The sequence below is a fragment of the Parasteatoda tepidariorum genome, chromosome 10, assembly GCF_043381705.1.
Source record: "Parasteatoda tepidariorum isolate YZ-2023 chromosome 10, CAS_Ptep_4.0, whole genome shotgun sequence".
Classification (NCBI taxonomy): Eukaryota; Metazoa; Arthropoda; class Arachnida; order Araneae; family Theridiidae; genus Parasteatoda; species Parasteatoda tepidariorum.
This window is the reverse complement of record NC_092213.1, coordinates 55,050,016-55,075,260: the sequence shown is the minus strand read 5'-3', so window position 1 is coordinate 55,075,260 and position 25,245 is coordinate 55,050,016. Positions and strand designations below refer to the sequence as shown.

Sequence of the window (25,245 nt, the reverse complement as noted above, 5' to 3'; positions counted from 1 at the left end):
GTTTGAGGTGTTTTCGTGGGTCCTCCAGGCTCATAAGTGAAGAAAGGGAATCTGTGTAAATGCTTGCCATTGGAGAACCCTGGTTTTTAAACCATTGGAGCGCTGTCTGTATCGCAAGGAGCTCAGCCAGATAAATACTGCAGTTGTTATTTAAACGCGCCGAGATGGTACTGATGGTTTTGCCATTTATCTTCATTACACACATGCAGATTTATTTATAAGTCTACCATTTTTCTCAGTTTGAATTCTCCATTTGAATTCTCAATACCATGGTTAGTTGGAAGAAATTTCCCCCAGGGCAACGCGAGAGAGTTTGAGGGATGAACCAGTTTGGGTAAAATTATGGTAAAATCACCGCCAGCAGTCTGTCCATCTGATTAAATGTAAAGTTTACTTTTAAAAACATTTTTTTTCCTTCACGGGTTTGAAACCGTTTTCAATTGGTATTGTTAAAAAATGTGAATACAAAACTATCCGATTTCGTAACCATTTAGAATTAGCAAGATTTCAAAACCATAAAAATGAAATTTAACTGAACTTTGGCTGTTTTTTCGTTAGGTAATTGATATCAAAGTTAAGTTGTGGTTGAGTTGTGTGATGAACCACGACATGAATTAGTGGGGCCATCTATGGGAAATACAAGACTTTTTAGGTTTATGAGCTCTGTGGTCATATCATCTATGCATAATTGATAGTTTCGAATTCTAAAAGTAGTGGGCTACCAGCTGAAGAGTGCAGAACACTGGAAACTCCTTGTGTGTTGAAGAAATAGAGGAAATATTGTGGTTCAACGCTAGGATTTGAGCCTCCGTTCAGCCGGTCAGACAGACTAGCTCATACGACTCTATGTACCCAATTGAAGGAACTACGTGGCTTCCTAAGCTGTCCACCACACACTAATTATTGGAATCCGATGATGGAAAGTAAACATAGGAATTCGTAATATTTTTTACGTGGCTTAGTTTTTAGCTTTCAAAGAACGTGTGCTGGATTCTCATTTGTTGAGGGACTAGTTGGTTTGGATTGATTGTTTAATCGAATTTGGTGAAAGCAGTCAATAGACGCTTTTTCTTACACCTAACAGTTTGAATACCATCCTTTTTATGGTTATTTGAGTGTTTTGGTTGGATATGGTAAAATTACATTTAAATAAATTATTATTTAACCATTTTCCACGAGAAAATTCTAAGAGTGTAGTGCTAACTACCTTGAATATTCCCTATGGCCCTATGGAAATTTTCTGTTATATAACGGTATTAGTGAGTTCAATAAAACTAAAAAGATATCTGTAATGATGATTCTTATAATATGAGATAAAATTTTGTAAATATGATAAAATTTGGTAATTGTATCATAACGACTTAAAGCACGGCATTAAAACCATTAAATTCATTAAATATGTGATTAGAACTACAAATTTGAAAACTTGAACTTCCGATAAACCGATACCAGATGAGCGAAAAACGTAGTCATATAAATAGTTTAAATATCGCTTATTTTTTATTTATTTTCAGATTTATGGTTTTTACTGCTAAAATTGTCTTTACCATACAGTACCGTAATTTTACAGATTTTTTTTCCCTCCGTGTTGCTTCAATAAAAACATCTGAATATTGATAAGATGGATAAGATCATGATTGATAAGATGGTGTACCAGTTAATCAAGAAAACTTACCTCATTTTGTACCATCCATACTCTTTCTTTGCGCATTTCAGAAACAATACCAAAAATATCTACATAGTCATGTTTCTGAATGTGCTGTAACACCCTGTCTAATGCTATGAAGGTACCGGATCGTCCTACACCAGCACTATATTAGAAAGAAAATTTCTCAGTAAATTATTTAGGTATGAAAATAACACGAAACTACTATCTGCACATATTTAATAACCATTAACCATAAATACCTAACGTAGCAATATGTCGTTTTATATAGACTGGTGTAAGGAATTAAGAGAATTTTCAGACTTGGACGATTATCTCTAGAACTACTTCAACAATTGTAATACACACACATGATCATGCGGGACACTCGTTGGAGCCGGATTGTATGAAACTGCCACAAGACAATTTACTGTACTATACTGTACTATACTATACTATACTATACTATACTATACTATACTATACTATACTAAATACTATACGATACTAAATACTATACAATACTAAATACTATACTATACTATGCTATACTATACAAAATACTATAGTATACTATACTATACTAGACTAGACTATACTATACTAAATACTGTACTATACTATACTAAATACTGTACTATACTATACTAAATACTATATACTATACTATACTGCACTATACTAAATACTATACTAACTAATCATAGGATTATACCGCCTATTAACCTATTTTTTGTTTATTCTGTTACCGCTGTTTCATACTTTCCGATTCCAACAAGTGTTACGCATGATTATTCGCGTGTATTACAATTGTTGAATGGTTATTTGTTTTGTATTGTATCAATGTATATACATATCAAATTTCATTAAAACGGGCCCAGTAGTTCTAGAGATAATCGCCCAAGTCTGCGAATTTTCTTAATTTCTTACAACAGTGTACTTCACAGTAAAAAAGAATTTAATAATGATATTCACTATTTATATTTAATTATTTGCTTTATTGCTTTGACGCAGAATTTTAATTCAGCATATTTTTCATAATTTTTCATTATTTTGTAATAATTTAGGACAAAAGAAGAAGAAAATACTATATTTAGTATTTTCATAATTTATGGTTATGAAATACAGTATAAAGTACCGGTGTCTTTTTCTTAAAAGGTAAAATACGGCTCACTTTCAAACAATAATTTTTCAAATGTGCACTTATTTACATTATCATTAAGTATTAATCTAATTAATATTTTATTTAGTAAAAATGTAGTATTTCTTGATAGTAATGAAGATTTAAAAAATCGTTTTAGTCCATAAAAAGCTTTATTTGCATGCATTAAATGGCTCTGAATTTCCTTGACTACTCTAAATTACCTAGCATTTTATAAGGGACTTGTACGACATAATGCACCAAATTTAACTGAAACTTAATTTTTGTAAAAGAAATGAAATTTTCTTTCTGAAATTTAACTTTTCAAAAATTATTAGCGAACGGAAAAAAATGACTTATTTTCAAAATAGTTTTTTTTTAAATCTTTCTCATTTAAAATGTCGGATTTGCGCTGAGTTGGTTGAAGATTAGATCGATTTCAGCATAATAATCGATAGATTCGACACAAGTATTCCTCACAACTTACCTGCAGTGTACGACNACTACTTTATTTAGTTTTTATATTTTAGTACAAATCTAATTCCGATAATCTATCATATTTTTTATGACAGTTAGACTGATTTTTATCATTAAAAAATACCAAAATATATTTTTGCTTGTAATTAGAGCATCAGAAAAAAAAACTTATTAAAGGAACACCGGTGTCTCATTTTTGACAAAGAGTTAAGCAGCATGAATAAGGATAGGTTAATTTATGGAAAAACATAAAGTAGGAAGTGACAATATTTTTTAAAATCAAACTTTACATGAACTACGAAAAAACTTTCACAAATATTTTAATATTGTTAAGCAGTATGATTTACACCATATTTTTTAAAACTATTGTATGGTAAACAATAAAAATAATTGAAGAAATATTGGTATAACACTAAATATGCTGCAGAACAAAAGTTATACGCAGTTTCTAAGAGTCACATCCCTTCGAATATGACAAACCTCACGAAAACTTGATATCTTTCAACATTCCCGTCCATGAAATAACTAAACAATTATTCATTATCAGGATTCAATGAATTTTCTTAAAAGGTTAATTAACGGCAACCACATAAAAAAGTGATCATAGGTTTTTTACTCTATTGTCATCTTGGAAACAAAAGTTCAGAAATTTCTTTTTTTAATAAAAATGAGAAAATACTTATTATAAAATTGTATGTTTTTCTTATTATGGATTGAGAATGGTCATAAAAACATGAATCAGCTTCCTCATTTTAACATTCTGGAAGATGAGGTCTTGTCTTTCAGTTCTTTAGGATGAGTCCCGATTTACCAAGATGACAGCAGCAAAGTTTACTGTCTTGTAAAAATATGAGTTTGGTTTTCCAACACCTCGACTCGACTGGCCTGCAAAATTACCTGCCTTCAACCCCATAGAAACTGAGCATCTTCGTAATTTGATGGATTTGCGAGATCAGATTGTGACATAAACTGGAATCAATGTATCGACAAAACTTTTGTACTTAATTCCAAACAGAGTCTTGAAGCTGAGGAATTACCCGATATTAAATTATTTTTCTTTTCATGATTTCTGCAGGGATGATTAATTTTTTTCCCCGATGAATTTTATCACTTATAGCAATTTTATATACAAAACAATAACTCTAAGTAAATCATTATATTGGGCTAGACAGCCCAGAGTGAGCCAATGCCTTCATCCGGATTCTGCTTCACTGCCTTCAATTTCTGACACTTGGGCATCCTGGATACAAGGAAGTCAGTTTCCACTAACTCCATCCATCCCAATCTGGGCCCCTTTCTTGATTGTTAGAAGTTTATAAAAAAGATTTCCTTTTTGTGGAATTATTACCCACACTCTAAATATATGAGCTGCCTAGTTCATCCGGTTTATTTTTATGAATTTCACGATGTCTGACTCTCTATAGATTTTATATAAGTTACATCTTCTGCTCCAAGCATTGTTAATTTCTATCCCACCAACAATGGCTCTCAAAATTCTTCTCTCAAAAATGGCTATTTTATTTTCTCCAGTTTTGGTCAGGTCTCTGAGCCGCAGGTAAGTATTAATCTAATTAATATTTTATTTAGTAAGAATGTAGTATTTCTTGATAGTAATGAAGATTTAAAAAATCGTTTTAGTCCATAAAAAGCTTTAAATGGCGGTGAATTTCCTTGACTATTCTAAATTACCTAGTATATTATAAAGGACTTGTACGACATAATGCGACATTTTCAACGAATTTCACTGAAACTTAATATATGTAAAATAAATGAAGTCTTCTTTCTGAGAATAAACTTTTCAAGAATTATTAGCGAACGGAAAAAAATGACTTATTTTCAAAATAGTTTTTTTTTAAATCTTTCTCATTTAAAATGTCGGATTTCAGCTGAATTGGTTGAAGATTAGATTGATTTCAGCATAATAATCGATAGATTCGACACAAGTATTCCCCACAACTTACCTGCAGTGTACGACGATGGGTTTTGGATCGTAGCCGATTCGCTCACGGAATGTCCTCACAAATTTCACCAGCACTTGAGCAGGCTCAGGCACTCCGAAGTCAGGCCACGTTGTGAAATGGAAGTGCTTAAGTATGCGAGACTGCTCATTCTAAAATGAATAAAGAGGTAATTAATTTAGAAATCATGTTAATCACGCATCAAAAATTACACGTAGAATAAGGTAGATAAATAGCATAAATAAAAGAGTAAAAATTATTTTATTCCTGTAATAGTAAGAATTGCATATTGTTTCTTGACTATACATATTTCAAAAGACATTTTCCTTCAAATTTAAAAACAAATCACTAAATATCTTTGATTTAGTGTATTTCCATAGAGTTGAAGTTATATCTTTATCGTGTGTAAACTTTAATGTGGTATATTTCAATTCGATAAAACAGTTCTATTTAAATATATTCAACAATGTCGCCACTATATCGAGCTATGGTACAAGACTTTTCTTTGCCTTTCTGATAATTATATAAAAAAGACAAGCATGAAGACCGAAAATAAAAAAATCAAGGGATAATATGATCCAGAGATCAGATAGGAAACGTGATCTGTTTTTATAGAGCAGCAGCATAATGTATGGTTAGCATATATGGCAGTACTTTTACTTTCGTTACTTGTACCGCCGGTACAAGTAAAAAGTACGTACTTTTACTTGTACTTCGTTACTTTTTAAATTTAGTACTTTTACTTGTACTTTCGTTACTTTTTTAGGNTATGATCCAGAGATCAGGTAGGAAACGGGATCTGTTTTTATAGAGCAGCAGCATAATGTATGGTTAGTTATGGTTTGTGGGTAGGAATGGATCTTGTAGGTAACTACCGGCCTCCGATTTTAACATAGTGGGAAAAAAAGAAAATGAGCTAAAATGACATTTCTGTAGAGATTGATAAGTTTAAATAGATAAGCTGAGGAGTTTGTGAGTACTAAGCCTTATCTTTATATTTGTTCTTGTGGTATTTCTATCGGATTGCACATTACTTGACCTGTGCTCTGTTTCTGGTGGCAGTTCATGATCTAATATACCCCTCCAAAAACAAATTGAAAGAATGAAAGTTGCCTTCTTGCATTCTAATTCTTAATAAATCCAGCTAGCAACTCTTATCTCCTTCTCTGCTCTTCCTATAAGTAGTTTCCCCCCATCTTTCATGCTGCGCGAAAACACTTACTGCCACGCGATCCTGTGCGTTATCTCGCAGCTGTTTTTGTTTATAAATTAATTGCAGAAACTAGCTTTATATATTCAAATCACTACGAGCAGGAGAATCCTTCTGGGATCACCCCTGTCACGTGCTAGGTCACCACAAACAAATTGCAGAAACTAGTTTCTAAATTCAAATCGGAGATCTTATCTTTCGGGGACCTCTTTCAGTCAGGTGACAAAAGGAAAAAATCTAAAAAGGTGGCAACCAAAAATTTGTTTTCGATCACAGACTGTGGAAACTAGCTCTCTACATTCAAATCGTGACGAGTAGGAGAATCTTCTGGGATCTTATCTTTCGGGTTTCTAAAAACTGTCACATAGCTAGATCACGTGGTAGAATGGAAAAAAATCTAAAAGAGCCAAAATCAACCAAAAAAAATTATTGATCACAAACAAACTGCAGAAACTAGCTTTGTACTTTCAAATCTCCATTAGCTGGAGGATCTTCTGGAATCTTATCCTTCAGTGACCTTCCCCTGTTACGTGCTAGGTCACGTTGGAAAATTAAGTAAAAAATCTAATAGCACAAACGATTTGTAGTTAACAAATTATGTGGTGGATAACATCATTGCATTGATCGAATCAGTAGGTTTAATTGAACAGTTCCTTGCATAACTGAAAAGGCTGAAAGCAAAGAATTTTATTCTAACGTGATGTATTATGATATACCATTAAAATCACCACGAAAACAAGTAGATATATAAGGCTACTTAGATTCGAAGTCGCCATAAACTGCGAATTCATATCTTCTTTTTCGTTGCCTCAATGGACGGTCATGTAAAGCGTGAAATCACTAAACTAATTTGTATTTAGAAATGAAAACTAATATTAATAATCAGGGAAAAATTTCATGTGCTCAACCCTAGGTCGAGAACAAATGCCAAAAGGTTCCGATTCACGTGTGAATTTAAACGACCCATAAAATGCTACACAATAAACTTGAAAATCAGTGCTTCCTACATTACAAGTGGACATAAATCAGTCAATCCTTATTTCCCTGTCCGGTTCATCCTCATCCTCTGGGCGGTTTTGAACTATCTTTTAACCATTCTCTATGTTAAAAAAGGTTTTATCATTGACCACACTGTACTCGCAGTGTACTTTTGTACTCACCATAGATATCCTCTATATTAGTCCATGGTACTCACAAACCACTACTAATCACACCGAATTTATGCAGAGAAAAACGCCGAACAGTACACAAATGCTTTTTTTCAAAATCTAGAAATGGTTACGATTCTTACCCTGGAAACTTTGAACTCAGATATGGTCCAGTGACTATATTGTGACTCATTAAGGAGAATGACTTGGATATCTCCGTAATATACAGGCTGCATATCAAACGGCCAGTAATGATCACACTTTTCTCTGCCCTTTTCTATGCAACGAGTAAGCATAACAATAGCTCTGCAATTTTGCTCCCATATCATTCTCCAGAGGTCGTCACGAGTGCTGTGTAGGGGTCCTTGAGTCACGATGAATTCTCTAGGGGAGTTGTAACCCTGTAAAAATAAAAAAGCCAGATTTTGAAGAAAAAATTTAAAAAGTTTCATGCAGCTTTGCAGCTTTTAAAATTCAGTTAGGTAAGGTAACTTTACAATATAGTTTTATGTAGCTTTAATAGTGTAGATTACAGTTGGTCAAAAATGTATGCTATAACTTTTCATAAATACAATTTCAGTTAAGTGCTTCGAATGTTTACACAACAAAGAGATGGTGCTGCATGTTATATGAGGATGAAGGTATCAAGTTAAGTAAAGCTGTTTACGTAAAGGTGTCTTGCAGCTTTAATGGTGTAGATTGCAATTAGCCTAACACGTATGTGATAGCTTATACCAATACGATTTCAGTTAAGTGCTTCAAATGTTGACAATGAGATGGTGTTGCATAACAATGAGATGGGAATGCATGTTACATGATGAAGGTATCAAGTTAAGTAAAGCTACTTAACTTGATACCACTTAACGTTAAGGCTTTTTATAGCTTCTTCGTGATGTATCTTACATGATGATGAAGGTATCAAATTAAGTAAAGCTATTTTACGTTAAAGTTTTAAGTAGTTTCTTACATGATGCATCTCACATGATGAAGGTATCAAATTAAGGAAAACTATTTATGTCAAAGTTTTTTTGCAGCTTTAATGGTATGGATTGCAATTGGTCAAACATGTGTGATACCTTTTCCCAATGCAATTTTAGTTATGTGTTTCGAATGTTTTCAAAGCAATGAGATGGTGCTGCTTGTTATATGATGAGGGAGGTATCAAGTTAAATATAGCTTTACGTTAAAGTTTTAAGTAACTTTAATAGCATAGATTAAAATCATACTAACTCATAAGAAACAACTTTTTACATTACGGCTTTGATTCGTATGAAATGTTTCGAAAAATATATTGTTTAGAAGATAAAGAGATGATCTTACATGATAGTGATGGTTTTAATTTAAGCAAGGCTACTTCATGTTAAAGTTCACGTAGTTTTAATAGTTTAGATATAAAGTAGGAGACTCAATCCTTAATTGAATTCAATCCCTTATTTTACTACATTTTAGTCATTATCTTTAATTCTCACTACTACTTCTTTAGTGTATTCGACAGAGTATTCGTATGAACAATAAAACAAATGACTAACTTTTCGAAATGTTGTAACTGAAACGTAAAACCACTAGAAAAGTAAACCATACGTTAATTTTTCTTTATTTTACAATCTTAGGAATTTTATTATAGGATTCAATTTGTATGCTTTTTTAATATAAGTCACTTGGGAATTTATCCTGTAAGCAACGAACAAACACTGAATCTCTTTCGTAATATAAGTCACAAGGGAATTTATTCTTTAAGCAACGTACGAGTACAAATACCGAATCTCTTTTTTGATGTAAGTCACAAGGGAATTTATTCTTTAAGCAACGCACAAACATTGAATCTCTTTTGTAATATAAGTCCCAATGGAAATTATCCTGTAAGCAACGTTCAAACACTGAATCTCTTTTTTAACATAAGCCACAAGGGAACTTATTCTGTAAGCAACATACAAACACCGAATATCTTTTGTAATATAAGTCACAAAGGAATTTATTCTGTAAGCAACGCACAAACATTGAATCTCTTTTGTAATGTAAGTCGCATGGGAATTTATTCTGTAAGCAATGTACAAACACTGAATCTCTTTTTTAACATAAGTCACAAGGGAATTTATTCTGTAAGCAACGCACAAACATTGAATCTCTTTTTTAATATAAGTCACATGGGACTTTATTCTGTAAATAATGGTACAAACATTGAATCTCTTTTGTAATATAGGTAGCATGGGAATTTATTCTGTAAATAACGGTACAAACATTGAATTAAGAAGAAGTGTTTTAACTGAGCAATGAGAAATATTATTGCAAAAAAATTCGTATTATTGAATTATTCATTATTATATTATCATCAATATTCATTCATTATTACATTAAATTATTATATTAAATTATTGTATTAGTGCGATTTGACTGATTTCGCACAAATTTTAAATTTCTTAATTTTAATTTGGAAAAAAATTAAATAGTTTCAGAGGTGAGATAAAATAAGCAAAAACTAAAATGATTATTAAAAGGCTTAGAGTTTCAACCTTTAGATCCCCGAATCATTATGATTGCGTGTTAAACCATAATATAACACGTTGAACAATAATATAAAATATGTTATGAAAACCTCATCAATAGATCAAAAGTATAATGTGTTTTTTTTTATCTTTAACGCATTGCATGTACTTATATATTATCGATATTATTATTATACTGTAATCGTTATTTAGTTTTGTTTAAAAGTATTTTAAGGTAAATAATTATAAGATTAAATGATTAAGANTGATTTGGATCTCTTCACATTGCATAGGTTAAGTCATGAAGTGTCATAGATTTTTCTGGAATGTCTTTTCGGTATTCTGATTGCCACATTTCTCAAACTTAATAAGAGATAATTACGGTTTAGTATATAGATATAGGGTTATATTGCTTATAGACTGGATGTATTTTTGATACAAATAAAGCTATTATTGTTAAAAAAAAATGTAAATACTAATTATTATATTTTTTTATGTTAAATTGTTGTAAAGAAAAGAAAAAAATATAAGGCATATTTTCAAGATTTTCTGTAGGATTTTTTTTTACATTTGTTTGTAATTCATTTTGAATAGTTAGGATTCTCGCAGAAAAGTTTAATGAATTTCAAACTGATTGTTAAAAATTTAATATGTGTGTGTGTGTTTTTTAACTTTAAAAGCATATTCAAATTAATTTTTTTGAAAGACTTTTTTTCTGTTTCTATCTCCTTTTTATTTTTGCTTTTTTATGTTACTTTTAATTAGTTAGGTTTCTATTAAAACCACATAGTCGAAACTTGCGAATCTTACAGCCACATGTAAGTTATAAAACTATAATTTATCGAGCCAAAATTAACAATCTGCATTTGAAACGCTTGGAGCAATAGAATGATAAGCCTCATTTTAAAATAGTTCAAAGGACTGTTTTTAGTTCTTCAAAAAAAAAAAAAAAAATGAAAANAAAAAAAAAAAAAAAAAAAAAACACTGCGATTTCTATATAGGCAGAGAAATTCTTATTCACATATTGTTATCTCGTTGTAATTAGAGAAACTTTTGAATTATCTGGAAACAACCCTGGAAAATACTCAAACGTAAAAATGTCACCTTTGCAAAAGCTGTGGCTTGTCACTATCTATATGTTCAAAATATCATCATTATATATTTAGACACAACTGTGATGATTCAGACATATTATGATTATATATCCATAAATCAAAATTCGTGTAAAGCTCTATTAAGTTCAGTTGTACTGCAGGATAGAACGACTGAAATTTTATTGCGACCTTCAATGAAGGGAAATTTCTGATTCTTGTAAAGTATTTGTCGCAAAATAATCCTAAGAAAAAGTTGGTGTAAAAACTTCACCGTTGGATCATTTTTATATAAATTTCCCCAAAGTCTTTCAAATATAAAATGATATTTCAATTCAAATTAAAACAAAATTTCTCACATTCATTGATGTTTTTAAACTGATTTTTTCAAAAGAATAATTTTTATCTTAGGATAATTATTCTTTATTTGGAAATATCGCATTTATTTATAGTAAAGGATGTGTCCCGATGAAGACCTTTACTTTTTCCCATAAAAAGATTTTCTATTTTCTATACATAAGAGAAACAATCAAAACTTACTGGAATGTAGTTGGCGTTAATGTAATCTGTTCCTTCTTCATCATCCGTTGGCATCAATTTTATTCTAGAGTGATCGTAAGGTAATATGTTTGTGAATCGATTCTTCGGACGATTTACTGGGAGATCTGCTGCGTTGCATGGTTTATCACGACCAATGTTCTTTAGAAGTTCGAACTCTTCAGAAAAGCGGAAATCTGAATCAGCAGACATAATTCTGTAATGATCGGCAAAATCTTTCAATTTCACGGGACGGCTGAAAATAAAAGTAAATAAAAAAGTAGTATTATTAAAAAATGTAAAGTAATTATTTTATTTTTACATTTTCAGATCGTTTCAAATTTAAACTAGAAAATTTGTTTAGAAATTATTTTGATATTCAGACAGAAATAAATTACGGAGTCTTCAAAAGAATAGGGCTGATATTTTTTTGTAATAAATCAAAATTTTATTAACCGATTCAGCATTCAATGTGGTATTGACGGGATTTGGTCCATACATGACGCTATCACTATCTTCCCGCTATCACTATTAATCATGCAGCGCTATCTTCATGTATTAATATTATATCACTATCTTCATGTATTAATCATATATCACTATCTTCATGTATGCATTATACGTTACTATTTTCATGCATTATTCCTGTGTCACTATCTTCATGTATTGGCCGGGATGGCGTGGTTGGCAGGGCGCTGGACTCTCGTTCGTGAGAACGGGAGATTGAATCCAGCCAGTCGATAGACTCCCTGTAGTAAATGGTGACTAATGCACGTTAAATCTGTCGGGTCACAAAGTCCTCCATGCTCCCATAACAAATTATACTTCTGGGGTAGTGAATTGGGGACTGATCATTCTCTGGTTTAGGTTAAAATTACTACCTGTGGATGAATGAATGGGTCCGCCCTATAAACGGGTGTGACAGAAGTCGAATTCTTGGCCATAAATGGCGCCACTGTAAAACAAGAACAATCACACCCCTTGCCTTATTGGCCTACGAGAACAACAACAATGTCACTATCTTTATGTTTTATCATGTATCTTATGTATTAATCATGTAATCTTCGTGTATTAATCATGTATCCTCGTGTTTTAATCCTGTCATCATGTTCATCCCACATGTTTTACATTTTTTACATTGTCGAGTGCTTTTTGTTTTTAATCTTGTTGAGTGATACGCAATTTCTTTTTAAGAAGACTTATAAAAGATTTCGTTTATAAGTCATCATTGCCAAAACACACCACAAATTTTATTGAAGTCAAGTATCAGTGCTGGTAAAGGAACAAAAAGGTGACAAAAAATTGACTTACATTAGATATTTGTGATTGAAAATCTTTCATATATTCTGCTTTTTTAATTTTAAAACAAGGTCGGATGCTTGTTTCGATTACGAGCTTCGCAGATTATATTTCGTTTGATATTTCGTTTATGTAAATGAAATGTATGTTCACCCCTTAGCTCGTTTGACTATTTAAATTAAAATTTTTACTCTGTTAAAATTAAAAGTTTAAGTGTTTAACACTCGCGCTGTGAAAAATTCTGGATAAAATTTTAAATTACGATAAAAAAGTACAAGCACAATCCGTGAAACAATTTTTACCGCAAAATCCATTTTTACCGAAATTTGTTACGGAGCAAAAAGTCTGATACCGTAATTTTTATAGCAATAATTAACGTAAANTCGGTGGATGACACAGTGAATTGCAATTAGTCCTGGTATTATTCTTTTAAGATAGCTTATAAACCCACGATATCACCCGAACATGGCAGGAGCTCCATCTGCTGCCACCGAAATTATATTTGTAAATGGAATAGATTTTTCTGTAAAAAAAAATCACTCAGGACTATCGATTCGCCTTTAGTGTCCGACTTCAAAGTTTTTGCAAAGTTTTTAAGGTAAATCCAAGCCAAAAGTTTTGTTCTTTATTATGAAAACCAGAAAAATTTTCGTGGACCCCCATTTGCAACTTGTGAACCCCTGTTTTCTTTTCACGTCTACGTGGACCCCCGTGTGGTCTCCTACGGACCCCTGGGGGTGCACCTGGACCACTTTGGGAACCTATGGGATAGCCTCACCATTAAACTATAAATCCACACATTGTTAGTTTAAATGAACTGAAACCTTAATGTGACCTATTTAACAGGGCAGAACCGACAGTTAACTTTTACCCTATCTATTGCTTTCAACCATACTTTTGTNTTTCCAGAAGAGGGCCACGCCAACAACCAATACTAGCAGCACCAGGGGGACAAGGATGCCGGCCAACAGCGTCCGATTGTCTGCCTCTGAAACAGAAATAGCCATTTCTGAATTCCATATAAAATTATTGTGAATAGCAACTTTAATTAATTTTAAGTATAAAAAGTATAGGAACCAGGATATGGTTAAATTTACCGAGTTTCTGGCTCTATGGAAACACCAAAAAGATTGGTAAATTTGGTTATGATTTGGCTAAATTGTTCGGAAAACATAATGCCATAATATGCAATATAAAGTTTAATAAATGAGGCAAAATTTGATAATTTTATCATGATTTCTCTGAGTGCGGGATAAAAACCATATATTCGGTTAAATTTACTTTTCAGTTTTGCATTTTTTACTAAATGTTTGGTAACGAGAGTTATAATTTAAAAATCAGAATTTCTGGTAAACCATTACTATATTAACGAAAAATTAACAAATGACTGGATTATAAATACCATATAATTTGGTATTATCATCAGAAATATGTTTTTCTTTTCCAGAAAATAACATTCCCATACAGTACGTTAATTTTACCAGATTTTTTTCTCTCCGTGTATGAGGAGAGCTCCTGGTAAAATATTAATTGTTTGTGCAGTTTTTTTTTAAAAAATTATAGCGTATATATTATTTAATTATCCGAAAACAATCTATAACGAACCTCGCTTCGGGGAAATACTGCATAAAATTAAACCACATGTATCTAACAATAATTTCAAACTATCGTAAACAAACAAATAAGTAAAAACATTGAGGAATTACAAGTTGCAAATAAAGAAAATCAGATATTTCGATATAATTAAAAAAAAATTGGGAAATAAAAACGGTACAAAGAAAAAAAGTGAATCATGGTTATGGTGTATATATAGAAAAGAAAATCCTTATCCGACAACATTTTACCGTTGAAATAATATACATTAAGTGTATATACTGTAAATAAACACAGATTTAAAAAAAGTTGAATTGAAAGTTGATGAAATGAATGAATTGAGAGTTGCATAAAATTCAGATAAGAAACCGCTTTCTTCAGGTTACGTTTTACCAATATACAATCAAGTAAACAAATTTATCTTAAATCTAAAACAACGGATAAATCAACAAACATTTAATCTTGCTATAAAGAAAGACAAATGTCCTCGTTATAAAAAAAGTTTTGCAATAACTATGTTCCCTGTTGAGATGTTGTTGGTTAAATATGTACAGATTATCTATTTAGAACAGATGGGTGAAGGTAGGTGATAACACATTTAATACCGCATTCGTAATAAGAATTAATAAAAGCATCTACATATATTCAACGTTTGCTATCTATACTTAGAATAAAAGTATGATCAAAACTATGAGAATATGGCAAGTGTTCCGTATTTTTGGTTCTATGTGAACACCAGAAAGCTGGGAAACTTTTGCAGAAGCTCCTTGTTTATGATTTAGGTTAAACTAACTGTAAAATATAGTTCTTTAATCTGTGATAAAATTTGGTAAATGTGGTAAAATTTCGCTCCGTAATATGTGATAAAATTTGGTAATTGGGTAAAATTTGGTTCTATAACATGTGATAAAATTTGGAAAATGTGGTAAAATTTGGTAATTTTATAATGATACTTTAGAGGAAGGAAGGCATAATAACCATTTATTTGGTTAATTTTTTTTTACAGTTTTATATTTTTTACTAAATGTGTAGTAATAAGAACTATAATTTTAAAAACCAGATTTCTGGTAAGCCGCTACCATATGAACGGAAAAATTACTAAACTAATGGTTTAGATACCGTAATTTTTTTATTGACCGGAATTATGCTTTTTTTTAAACAGGAATGTCATTACCATACAGTATGGTAATTTTATTAGAAATTCTTCCCCGTGAAATACGATTAATATTTTCCGACAATTTTTTTCTTAAAATATTTTTTTAATTTATGAGAATGTAGATATCAATATTATGATCATATCACTATTAATGTCATTAATAATTAATGTAATTTGTATTGTTGCAAAATTTCACTTATATAATTTGGTAATTATATCATGATATCTAAGAGCATGACATAAAAACCATTTATCTGAGTGAATTTAGTTTCCAGTTTTGCATTCTTTAATGTTTGGTAACTAAATGTTTGGTAATACGAACTATAATTTTGAAAATTTAAATTTTTGGTAAACCGTTATAGCGGTTATATATAATTATAAATATCACGTATGATTATACGGTTATCATGTGTCTTGGTATACCATAGGAATGGAAAAGCTACCTAACGAGCGGTTTAAAAATCGTATATTTTGGTCTCATTAACCAGAATTATGTTCTTTTTTTTACCAGAAATGTTATTAGCAAACAGTATGGTAATTTTACCAGAATTATTTCCTCCGTGTAGTTAGAAAATAAAGGGTAAATAACAATAAGTTTGTAATAAATACTAATTGTTGATAATAATAAGTTTGCAATAACTACTAATTGTTATAACAATAAGTTGAAAAGTAAACAATAAGTTTGTTCAATAAATGTATGTTTCATCAGTTTAGGTAATCAACCTAAGTATAGACAAATAAATAAATAAAAATAAAAAACAAGAGTGCAAAAACAATTTTTTTCTATTTAGCTGTCTAAAAAACTGACTAGAAAGGGAATGCAAAACAATAAATTTGGTAAATAATCCTTTTTTTACAGTTGTCTGTGGCAAAAAAACAAATTTGGAAAACAGTTTTTTGTTTCAATAACTTGGGAAACTAATTAGAACAAAGTGATAAAATTGTAAGTTTGGAAAATTAAGGTTTTTCTAGATATCTATAAAATTTAATTGGAAAGTGGATACAAAACTTTAAGTTTGGGAAATAAAATTTTGGGATTTCACTGTGTAGAAATTTAATTAGAAAGTGTAAGCAAATTTATAAGTTTTGTGAAATAATTATTTTAATGGTCAAAGAAACAAATTAAAAGCAAAACAAAGAGTTCGGAGAATAAACTTCTTTAGAGGTCTAGGTCACAAATTAGAAAAAGGCATCAAAACAATAAAATTAGTGAATTATTTTTCCTTTTAGCTACACTGTAAAAAATCCTGGATCAAATTACTGTATAAAATTCCGGCACTTTGTGAGCATCATCCATAAAATCGTTTTTTATCGTAATTTTTAAAGTAACACTTTGTTAAATACAGTGATTCAGTGATTTTAAGGTAATTATTACTGTAAAAATTACAGCAATCAGATTTTTTATTCGGTAGTATGTTGTGATAAAAATGGATTTTACGGCAAAAAATACCATCACGCTAATTGCCGGTACTTTTTACGATAAGGAATTTCTTATAGTGTATATTTCTTTTGTCTTTAAATGAATCAAGACAAAGATATTTTATATCCAAATACTTTTTAATTGTTCAGTTATTAGGAATGCATTCTGATCTCTTCCGAAAATATAATCATGAACAGATCAAAACTGATAAATTAATTCGTATATTATTAAATAAAACTAATTTGAAGAAATATTTTTTGTGTAAACGATAGTGACAACGTGAAATGCAATTTGCAATAAATACAACAATATAAATGCTTTGTATAATATTGAAAAAGATTACAATACGCTTATAAACACAAACAGTTAAAAATAGCATTTAATAATTTTCAAGAAAAAAGGAAATTGCGTTGAAACAAATAACCCATACAAATAATACAAAACAACGCTTTCGTTGAATGTAGTTGTGTCTATTTTAAGAACTAACGAGTAAGAAAATTTTTTGTAAACTATACTCACGGAGGTTTCCACTAAGTCAATGGCTGATGGCCAAAATGTTAGAAAAAAAACAAAGTTAACCTCACTTGAATACAAAGAAAAATCTAGTTGAAAGTTTTAATGTGCTCTTATAAAATGTGGACTTTTGATTTAAAGTAACTTTAGAAAGTTTTTAAGCACTAGGAGGCCAATTAAAGCGTGTAAATGCTTCTCATATATCATTGTATCATTGTTTTATGTCCCTCAAATGTATGTAAAATTTATTATTTTTTATACGAACACAGAGTATTTTGTTTTCAAAATATACAATTATTGTAGTTTTATATAAGACATGTTAAATGTAATGAAATCATGTAAATCTCTGATGTAGCGTTATGTTAATCATTCATAACGAAATCGACGATTATCTGGATTTGAAAAAAAAGCATCTGAATTTGAAAAGAAGAAGTTTAAACAAAGGAATACAAATTGGGTGACTTAACATTTAGAGATAAATAAGAAGAAATCGTACTCATTTAACAGATTTATAGCAATTAGAATATTGAGCAGTTTTTTTAGGTCTTTTTATTAAGTAAAAAAATTTCACAATAAATGTTAGGATTTATAATTGGCAACACGTAATCTCTATATTTTGCTAATTTGATTGACATCTACTCGAGAATGAGCAGATAAAACAAAAAATAAAGAATCTCAAGCGTGGAAAATAAATTGTCTTCGACAATGGATAAATAGTCAATATTTAAAGCAAAAAAGCTGAAAAAAATCACAAACAAGCATTTAAACTTTCGAACAAATTGCAATTTCAAAACAAAATCAGCGTTAAGATCACGAATAAAAAAGGCTCTTTAAGCAAGTGAAATTTTATCACCATAGTTGCATTTCAACGGGCTGTAGATTGACCAAACAGGCTATTTTAATAATTCTTGATAACAATTAATAAGTCTTGAACTAATCGTCGAATCTTAACTTTATTTTATCGTATCCCCTGAGCGCTTTTCTGCATACCTTTGTAATTTCAAGTCTTGAAGTCTAATGCATTTTGTGTAGGGAAACAAAATGCAACGTAAATTTAAAAAGGGATGAAGAAAATAGCAAAAAAAGCACATAAAACTGCAATAACTTTCTAACAAATTGGAGTTCCGAAAAAAAAAACTCTGTGTTAAGTTCATATGCAAATATTGTCCTTTCAATTCCCCAAGTTTCAACTCTGAAATTGAATTCTGTCGAAAATCATTTTTGCAGATAATTCTTCTTGAACTTGATTATACGATACAATGACTCAACCTAGATCAAAACTCGGTTCATTTAAACACCTTATTAAGGTTGAGGAAACTTTTCATTGTATCATGATTCAATGTACCGATACTAGAATTTAAAGTTGAATTGATTTTTCTGAGAGTGTAGCCTTTGAAGCTTTATGAATAAATAAATTATTCTAATTAACAATATGTTTTTATTTATCTATTAAATAAAATTACGGCAATATATAGTTCAACTTAGCTCCTCATCAAAGATGTAGCTAATTTAACATCAACTAAGCAATATCTTTCCATAATTTTACGGACTTAAATTTATTAAGGATGCAGCTAATTTGAACTTATTTTATGATTTATAGCACTGCAGAATTTCTAACAGTGTAGTAAACTTTGTCAGCATGTAGTCATGCTGCCTCAAGACTTGTGTCCAAGAACTTTCGAAGCGGTCCATACTTAATTAATTATTGATCATTTAATAAATAAAATATTTTAGATTGTCATAATGTCATTGACTTTGTTTGATGCAAACTGATAAAAAAATGTCTATTGATCTTAATGTCTAAACAATTTAGTATCAGATCATAATATATTAATTATTTAGTAAACAAATAACTTAATTAAACATCACATCATTATCTCAAACTAGATAGTTCATTAATGCAGATAGATAGAAAATATCATGCCAATCATTTTCATGTTTTAAAACTTTCAAAATTAGTCACTCATTAATATTTATTGATTATTAAATAAATAAATTATTTTAAATAGTCATAATATCATTGAATCAAAATCTATTTATGATTTTCACGCTTTTATAAAAAAAAATCCTGCGTACCATTTTAATGTTTAAAAATTTTCAAAGTGTATTACCCTCATCAAATAAACAAAATATTTAAAATTGTCATAATACCATATACTCAAAATTGATTTACGTTAAACGTAAATTGATGAAAAAAATCTATTCCAAGCATTTTAATGTCTAAAGATGCTGGCTTTACAATATTAATTATTTAATAATTAATAAACAAAATGTTCTAAATTATAATAACACAAATTAGATTTGCGACTAATGCTAGCTGATAAACAAAATCCTTAAAGGCAGAAGCAAAAATGCAACTCACCTGTTTGAATAGGATAAGAAAACACTGTATCCGTAAATGCACTGTCAGTAGTAAACGCCCTCACTTTTATTCTATATGATGAAGCTGGCTTCAGGGGCCCATTACAGTACCCTTCCAAGACACCTTTACAGTTCTCAGCACCTACCACGAAATCTTCCACCAGAGAATCGTTGAAGGGATAGTACGGTTCGTGCACCTGGAAAAAAAAACCTCTATGATCTATCTGAAATAATACCCGACCTTTGCCCACTCTCTAAGATAAAGTAGAATAAAATAAAGAAAAAATTCTGAGGCATTCTAGGGTCTTCCGTAGCTCCAGCGAATCAATTACCTTGGAGAGTTGACAGAAAATGAAATTCTGTTACTCTTGCGACGTCATGAAAGTGAGATAACGTCGTTGTAGTTTCCAACGTGAAGAAAAAAAATGTTTGTTTGTCTTTTCGGCTGACAGTGCTAACGCGGTTTTTGATTGAAAATAAAGTTGCTTCTTTCCTTTGTATTTTCTTGGAGGAAAGTAAGCACGTGGTGCTGGCGTAATCTTTTTCTGTGAAAATTTTGTGATCCGGAAACTTTATTTTAAACTTTGAGTGCATTTGAGAAATTTTTTTAAGAAATAGCTCTTACTCACAAATACTTTTAACTTTAGTAGCCACCGATTGGTGTAGTGTCGGTTGTCTTGGAATAATCGCACTTCATAACGTACAATAAAGCTTCGAAAATTAATAAAAAATTTCAAAAAGACAAATGTAAAAAATACATTAATTAAAAAAAGTAATTTTTAATTCTTTAATATATATATGTATATATATATATTAAAGTTTAGTAACGGTATAGTAACAATTATAGTAAAGTATAGTAACAATTAAAACTGGTACTATTTTCCAAATATTAGGACGAGCTTGCAATTAGTTCCTAATGAGCAAAACAACGAGGCCGTGTTCTCAGTTATAACACAACAGTTTAAACGTTATAGATCGTACAATGTACTGTGTTACGTCCTCTCCATTATTTTTATTTTCATTTAATTTAATAGATAACAAAGAGCCTATAATAAATGTTTCAGAAGTTTAATCATACCATGTTTAATTATGTACATGATGTACTTTTTCAGCTCATTTAATTAACGACTTCAGTTTTGTGTAATTTTATCGAGATATTCTTTATAGTTATTTGTGTTCGCAAACTTTTAAAACTTGAGACTTAATAAGGAAAGTTGAACTTGTAACAACGAAATAGTTAAACCAAACATTGTAATAATTTAGTTAAAAAAAAAAAACGTAGGAGCTAATGAAACACCAGTACAAATTCAAAACATAACTATTTCAGATAATTTTGACAGAAATTGGAAATTTATACCCTTAGGGTGCTTGCAACTCTAGAAGAAGTGAAGTGATTAGATTTAACCACGTGATTTAAATCAGATTGAATTGGATACCTTTTAAGTGACGAACCTGATTGGTTTCTGAATCGACAAACACCACGATTTACCTATACGATGACGTCAGTTGCAGCCACCCAGTTGCGGTGAAATTCAATCGATCATGTGACAACCATTTTCTTTATATTAGGACGATTCAAGTTTATTTAATCAACATTAGTTTAAAATAGGTTAGGTATTTAAAATACAGTTTCCTTACCTGATATGGGGGCCATTTCGGATATTGTTGAACATCTGTCCAAGTTGGCATGCGCAAAGCATTTGAGTCTTTGCTCTCATCTTCGGCAACAATCAATGTATAAGCAATGATTCTTCCATTGATGGAGGAGAAAAAATTGTTTGTAAATTCTATCTTGATTGTATTGGCTGTGCGTGAGACCACTTTTGGCGCAACATTTGAATCAGGTGGGGGAGGAGCTTTAAGAAGAAAAAAATTGAATTGTAGCAACTTTTATTTAATGAATTACGAAATAAGTAAATAGTTCTGTTTTGGTGCTGTATGATTCCTGTGTGATGTTTTAAATCCGGTCCGAAAATGACAGATGATTTGAAAAACCTAATATCGGAAATAAATTGCATCGTTTGATACGTATTGCTCACGAAACTAAGGAATCTATTCTCCCTAATTTTTAAAATTAGTTGCGAATTTCGCCAATAGATGGTGTATGTTAAATACATCATCTATTGGCTGTGCATGAGACCACTTTTGGCTCCACATTTGAATCAGGTGGGGGAGGAGCTTTAAGGAAGAAAAAAAATTGAATTGTAGCAACTTTTATTTAATGAATTACGAAATAAGTGAATAGTTCTGTTTTGGTGCTGTATGATTCCTGTGTGATGTTTTAAATCCGGTCCGAAGATGACAGATGATTTGAAAAACCAACCAAATATAGGAAATAAAGTGTATCGTTTGATACGTATTGCTCACGAAACTAAAGAATCTATCATCTCTAATTTTTAAAATTAGTTGCGAATTTCGCCAATAGATGGTGTATTTAAAATACCAAATTCAAAATAATATTTTAAAGATATTGTTTTGCAGCAATAAAAAGGCAAAAATATGAGAACAAAATTAACAGATGCCGCCCGTGAAATCGATCTCCATTGCTGAGAGAAATATATTTCATAAAATTCTGTTTTTCAAAATGATTTTTGAAATTGTTACTAATTAAGACCCCTGGTATTTCTGTTGTTTAGGAAAACATTACTGTCCTGCATGATTTATTAATTATAAGAAGAAGGGTCAAGAAATAAATGCTAATTAACGCAATTAAAATTTATCTTTTGACTTTTTTTAAAAGAAATATAGTAGATATTTGTTTTCATAAAATAATTAATATTTGATTTTTTTAAATGTTTATTGAAAATTAAAATCGTAATGAAACTTCAATGTAAGTTCAGTGTTCCAGAAAAATGAACACCTTAGATTACTTATATTCGAATGAACAGGTCTTCACGTACTAGGTGTCAATCTTAATGGTAGGAATGTCTTATCTAAAATAGGTCAATTTATTGTGCAAACGATATTTTAAGTTGCGAAATAAGCCACAAAAACATACTTTCTTTGAATAAACATTAACAAAAATCTTTTTTTATAATAGGAGCATAATATGTAGCAGAAATGATTGTTAAAACACCGTGATAATTCTTAAAACTAAATAACTAATAAGTACCCAAATAAATTTATTAAAAATAATGCTTATCACAGTTTTACAAACATTTTTTAGAATGCAAAGCTCTACTAACACTACAGTAAATTCAGATAATCGATTTAATAAGTATCATGAAACTAATAAAATTAATAAAGTAAATATGAGATTTCATGTTTTTTAATTTTTTTTAAAATTTAATAAGAAATATGTTTTTTTTACATCCCTCCTCTTTTTATGGATATATGCTTTAAGATGTGATTAAGAATAAATATTTTCCTTTCTTTCTAAGTCTTGTTATTGATAGTTTACAATGATTAATTCCTTTACTTACCCCAAATCGGCGTAGCTTCCTCAGATACTGTTGTTATACCAGGTCCCACTTTTGTATGAGCTTGGATCTGTAATTTCAACGCATTAAAAATACAAGCAATTAAATACTTTGCATCTGATTTATAATAAACTATTATTTATGGTGCACACTGCCGTGCAAATGAAAAAACAACGTAAGTGCTTCACGATACGCTGTTGGAAATTTCTCGTAAAAAATGGTTAAATTACAATTTATCTAATTGTTATTTAACCGTATTTAAACAAAACCGTCAAATAACCATAATTAAGATGGTAATCAAACTGTTAACAATGAGAAAAATCATCTGCTAACTGTTTTTATACGGTTTAACAATGTTCTAATACGGTTTAACAATGCATAATAACCGATAGGGCTAATCTGTCGGTCTCATGACCGACAGAATTGGAGTTCGAATCCCAGACAGCACAATCATTCCTTTCAGATGAAAAGTTTCCAGTGTCCTGCAATCTCCAACGGCCATTACCTACTGAAAAACCTATCTCCTATGTCCAGTTAATTTCGTTTTTTTTTTCGGTTTTGAAACCATGCTAGTTGTAAATGGTTGAAAAATCGTTTAGTTCTGTATTCATGGATTTATACCCATACTAGTTGTGAACGGTTTCAAAACCGTAAAGGTAAAAATTATTGTTTACCGTTATTATTTTATTGACCGTAAACTTATTATTAATTCTTATTATTGACCATATGAATTCATTATTATCAACCGTAAATTTTACAGTTGATCGGATGGACAGAATGCTGTCAGTGATTTTACCATAATTTTAGAATGAAACTTCTAACAGTGTATATTTCGAGAAAAGTGGTTTCAGAACAATTTTCTTACTATTGCTAATTTGAGCTAAATTGAGTGCTAAAATTGAAGAAAGTTGATAGAGTAAAATTTATTTGTGATTTTTTTTCGCACTCTGTAATTCACAATACAAAACGCCAAGTTCATAAAAATCTCAATTTTGAATTTTTCGTCCTCTACGATGATTTTGTATGTATTGCAAAGCAGTTGTAGTTGCATAAGTAATTTTTGTTCAATAATGTCTCCAGCTTATCACAGGTATAAACAGCTAAATTAGTAAACTTGTGTATAAACTTTTAAGACTTCCATCATAAAGTTATAATTTCAATCTACTTTTATCTTTCTAACTAAATTAAGCTTAAGAAAAAAGTTCTAGCTAGTTTAAGAAAAAACTATGACGTGCAACTGCACTGTAAAAAAATTCCGGATTAAATTCCGGTAGAAAGTATCGGCACTTTGTATGCCTTATCCGTAAAATTCTTTTTATCGCAAAATCCATTTTTACCGTAAAGTGGGTATACCGGAGTTTTTACAGTAATATTTATTTAATTAGAGAGGTTTAGAGATTTTATTGTATTTATTACTACAAAAATTAAGGTATATTAGATTTTTCGTTATTTAACATGTTCTGATAAAGATTGATTTTACGATAAAAAGTAACGGCACCCTGAGTACCGGTACCGTTATTTAATTGGGAATTTTTTACTGTGTACCGACACTTACTTCGAAGACATATTCCATCCCTGGAATCAAACCGGAAATTAATCCTCTGGTTTCAGTTGGCTCAAAATATTCGTATCTACGTTTACTAGTACCCTGTAAATAGAAAACACTTTATAAACAAAAATAATTTTTTGAAAAACTAATTAAACAAATTTCTTCTATAACTAAAGAAGAAAAAGTTTATGAATGAATTAAAACAATAACACTAAGACAATTGCAACTTTGAAACTATGATAAT

The 25,245-nt window shown here is 30.3% G+C and overlaps 1 protein-coding gene across 1 annotated transcript in view; it reads right to left on the bottom strand.

The window, feature by feature from the left end:
* Positions 1–25,245, bottom strand: part of LOC107439574 (tyrosine-protein phosphatase 10D) — a 125,964-nt gene that overhangs the window by 10,624 nt on the left and 90,095 nt on the right. Inside the window, exons 15-23 of the mRNA XM_071186967.1 lie at positions 25,008–25,100; positions 23,456–23,522; positions 21,672–21,889; positions 20,035–20,230; positions 13,886–13,978; positions 11,695–11,957; positions 7,723–7,980; positions 5,225–5,373; positions 1,676–1,811 (exon numbers count right to left, since the gene is read on the bottom strand). Of these exons, the coding sequence (XP_071043068.1) occupies positions 1,676–1,811; positions 5,225–5,373; positions 7,723–7,980; positions 11,695–11,957; positions 13,886–13,978; positions 20,035–20,230; positions 21,672–21,889; positions 23,456–23,522; positions 25,008–25,100 (1,473 nt within the window). The remainder of the gene's footprint in view (positions 1–1,675; positions 1,812–5,224; positions 5,374–7,722; positions 7,981–11,694; positions 11,958–13,885; positions 13,979–20,034; positions 20,231–21,671; positions 21,890–23,455; positions 23,523–25,007; positions 25,101–25,245) is intronic.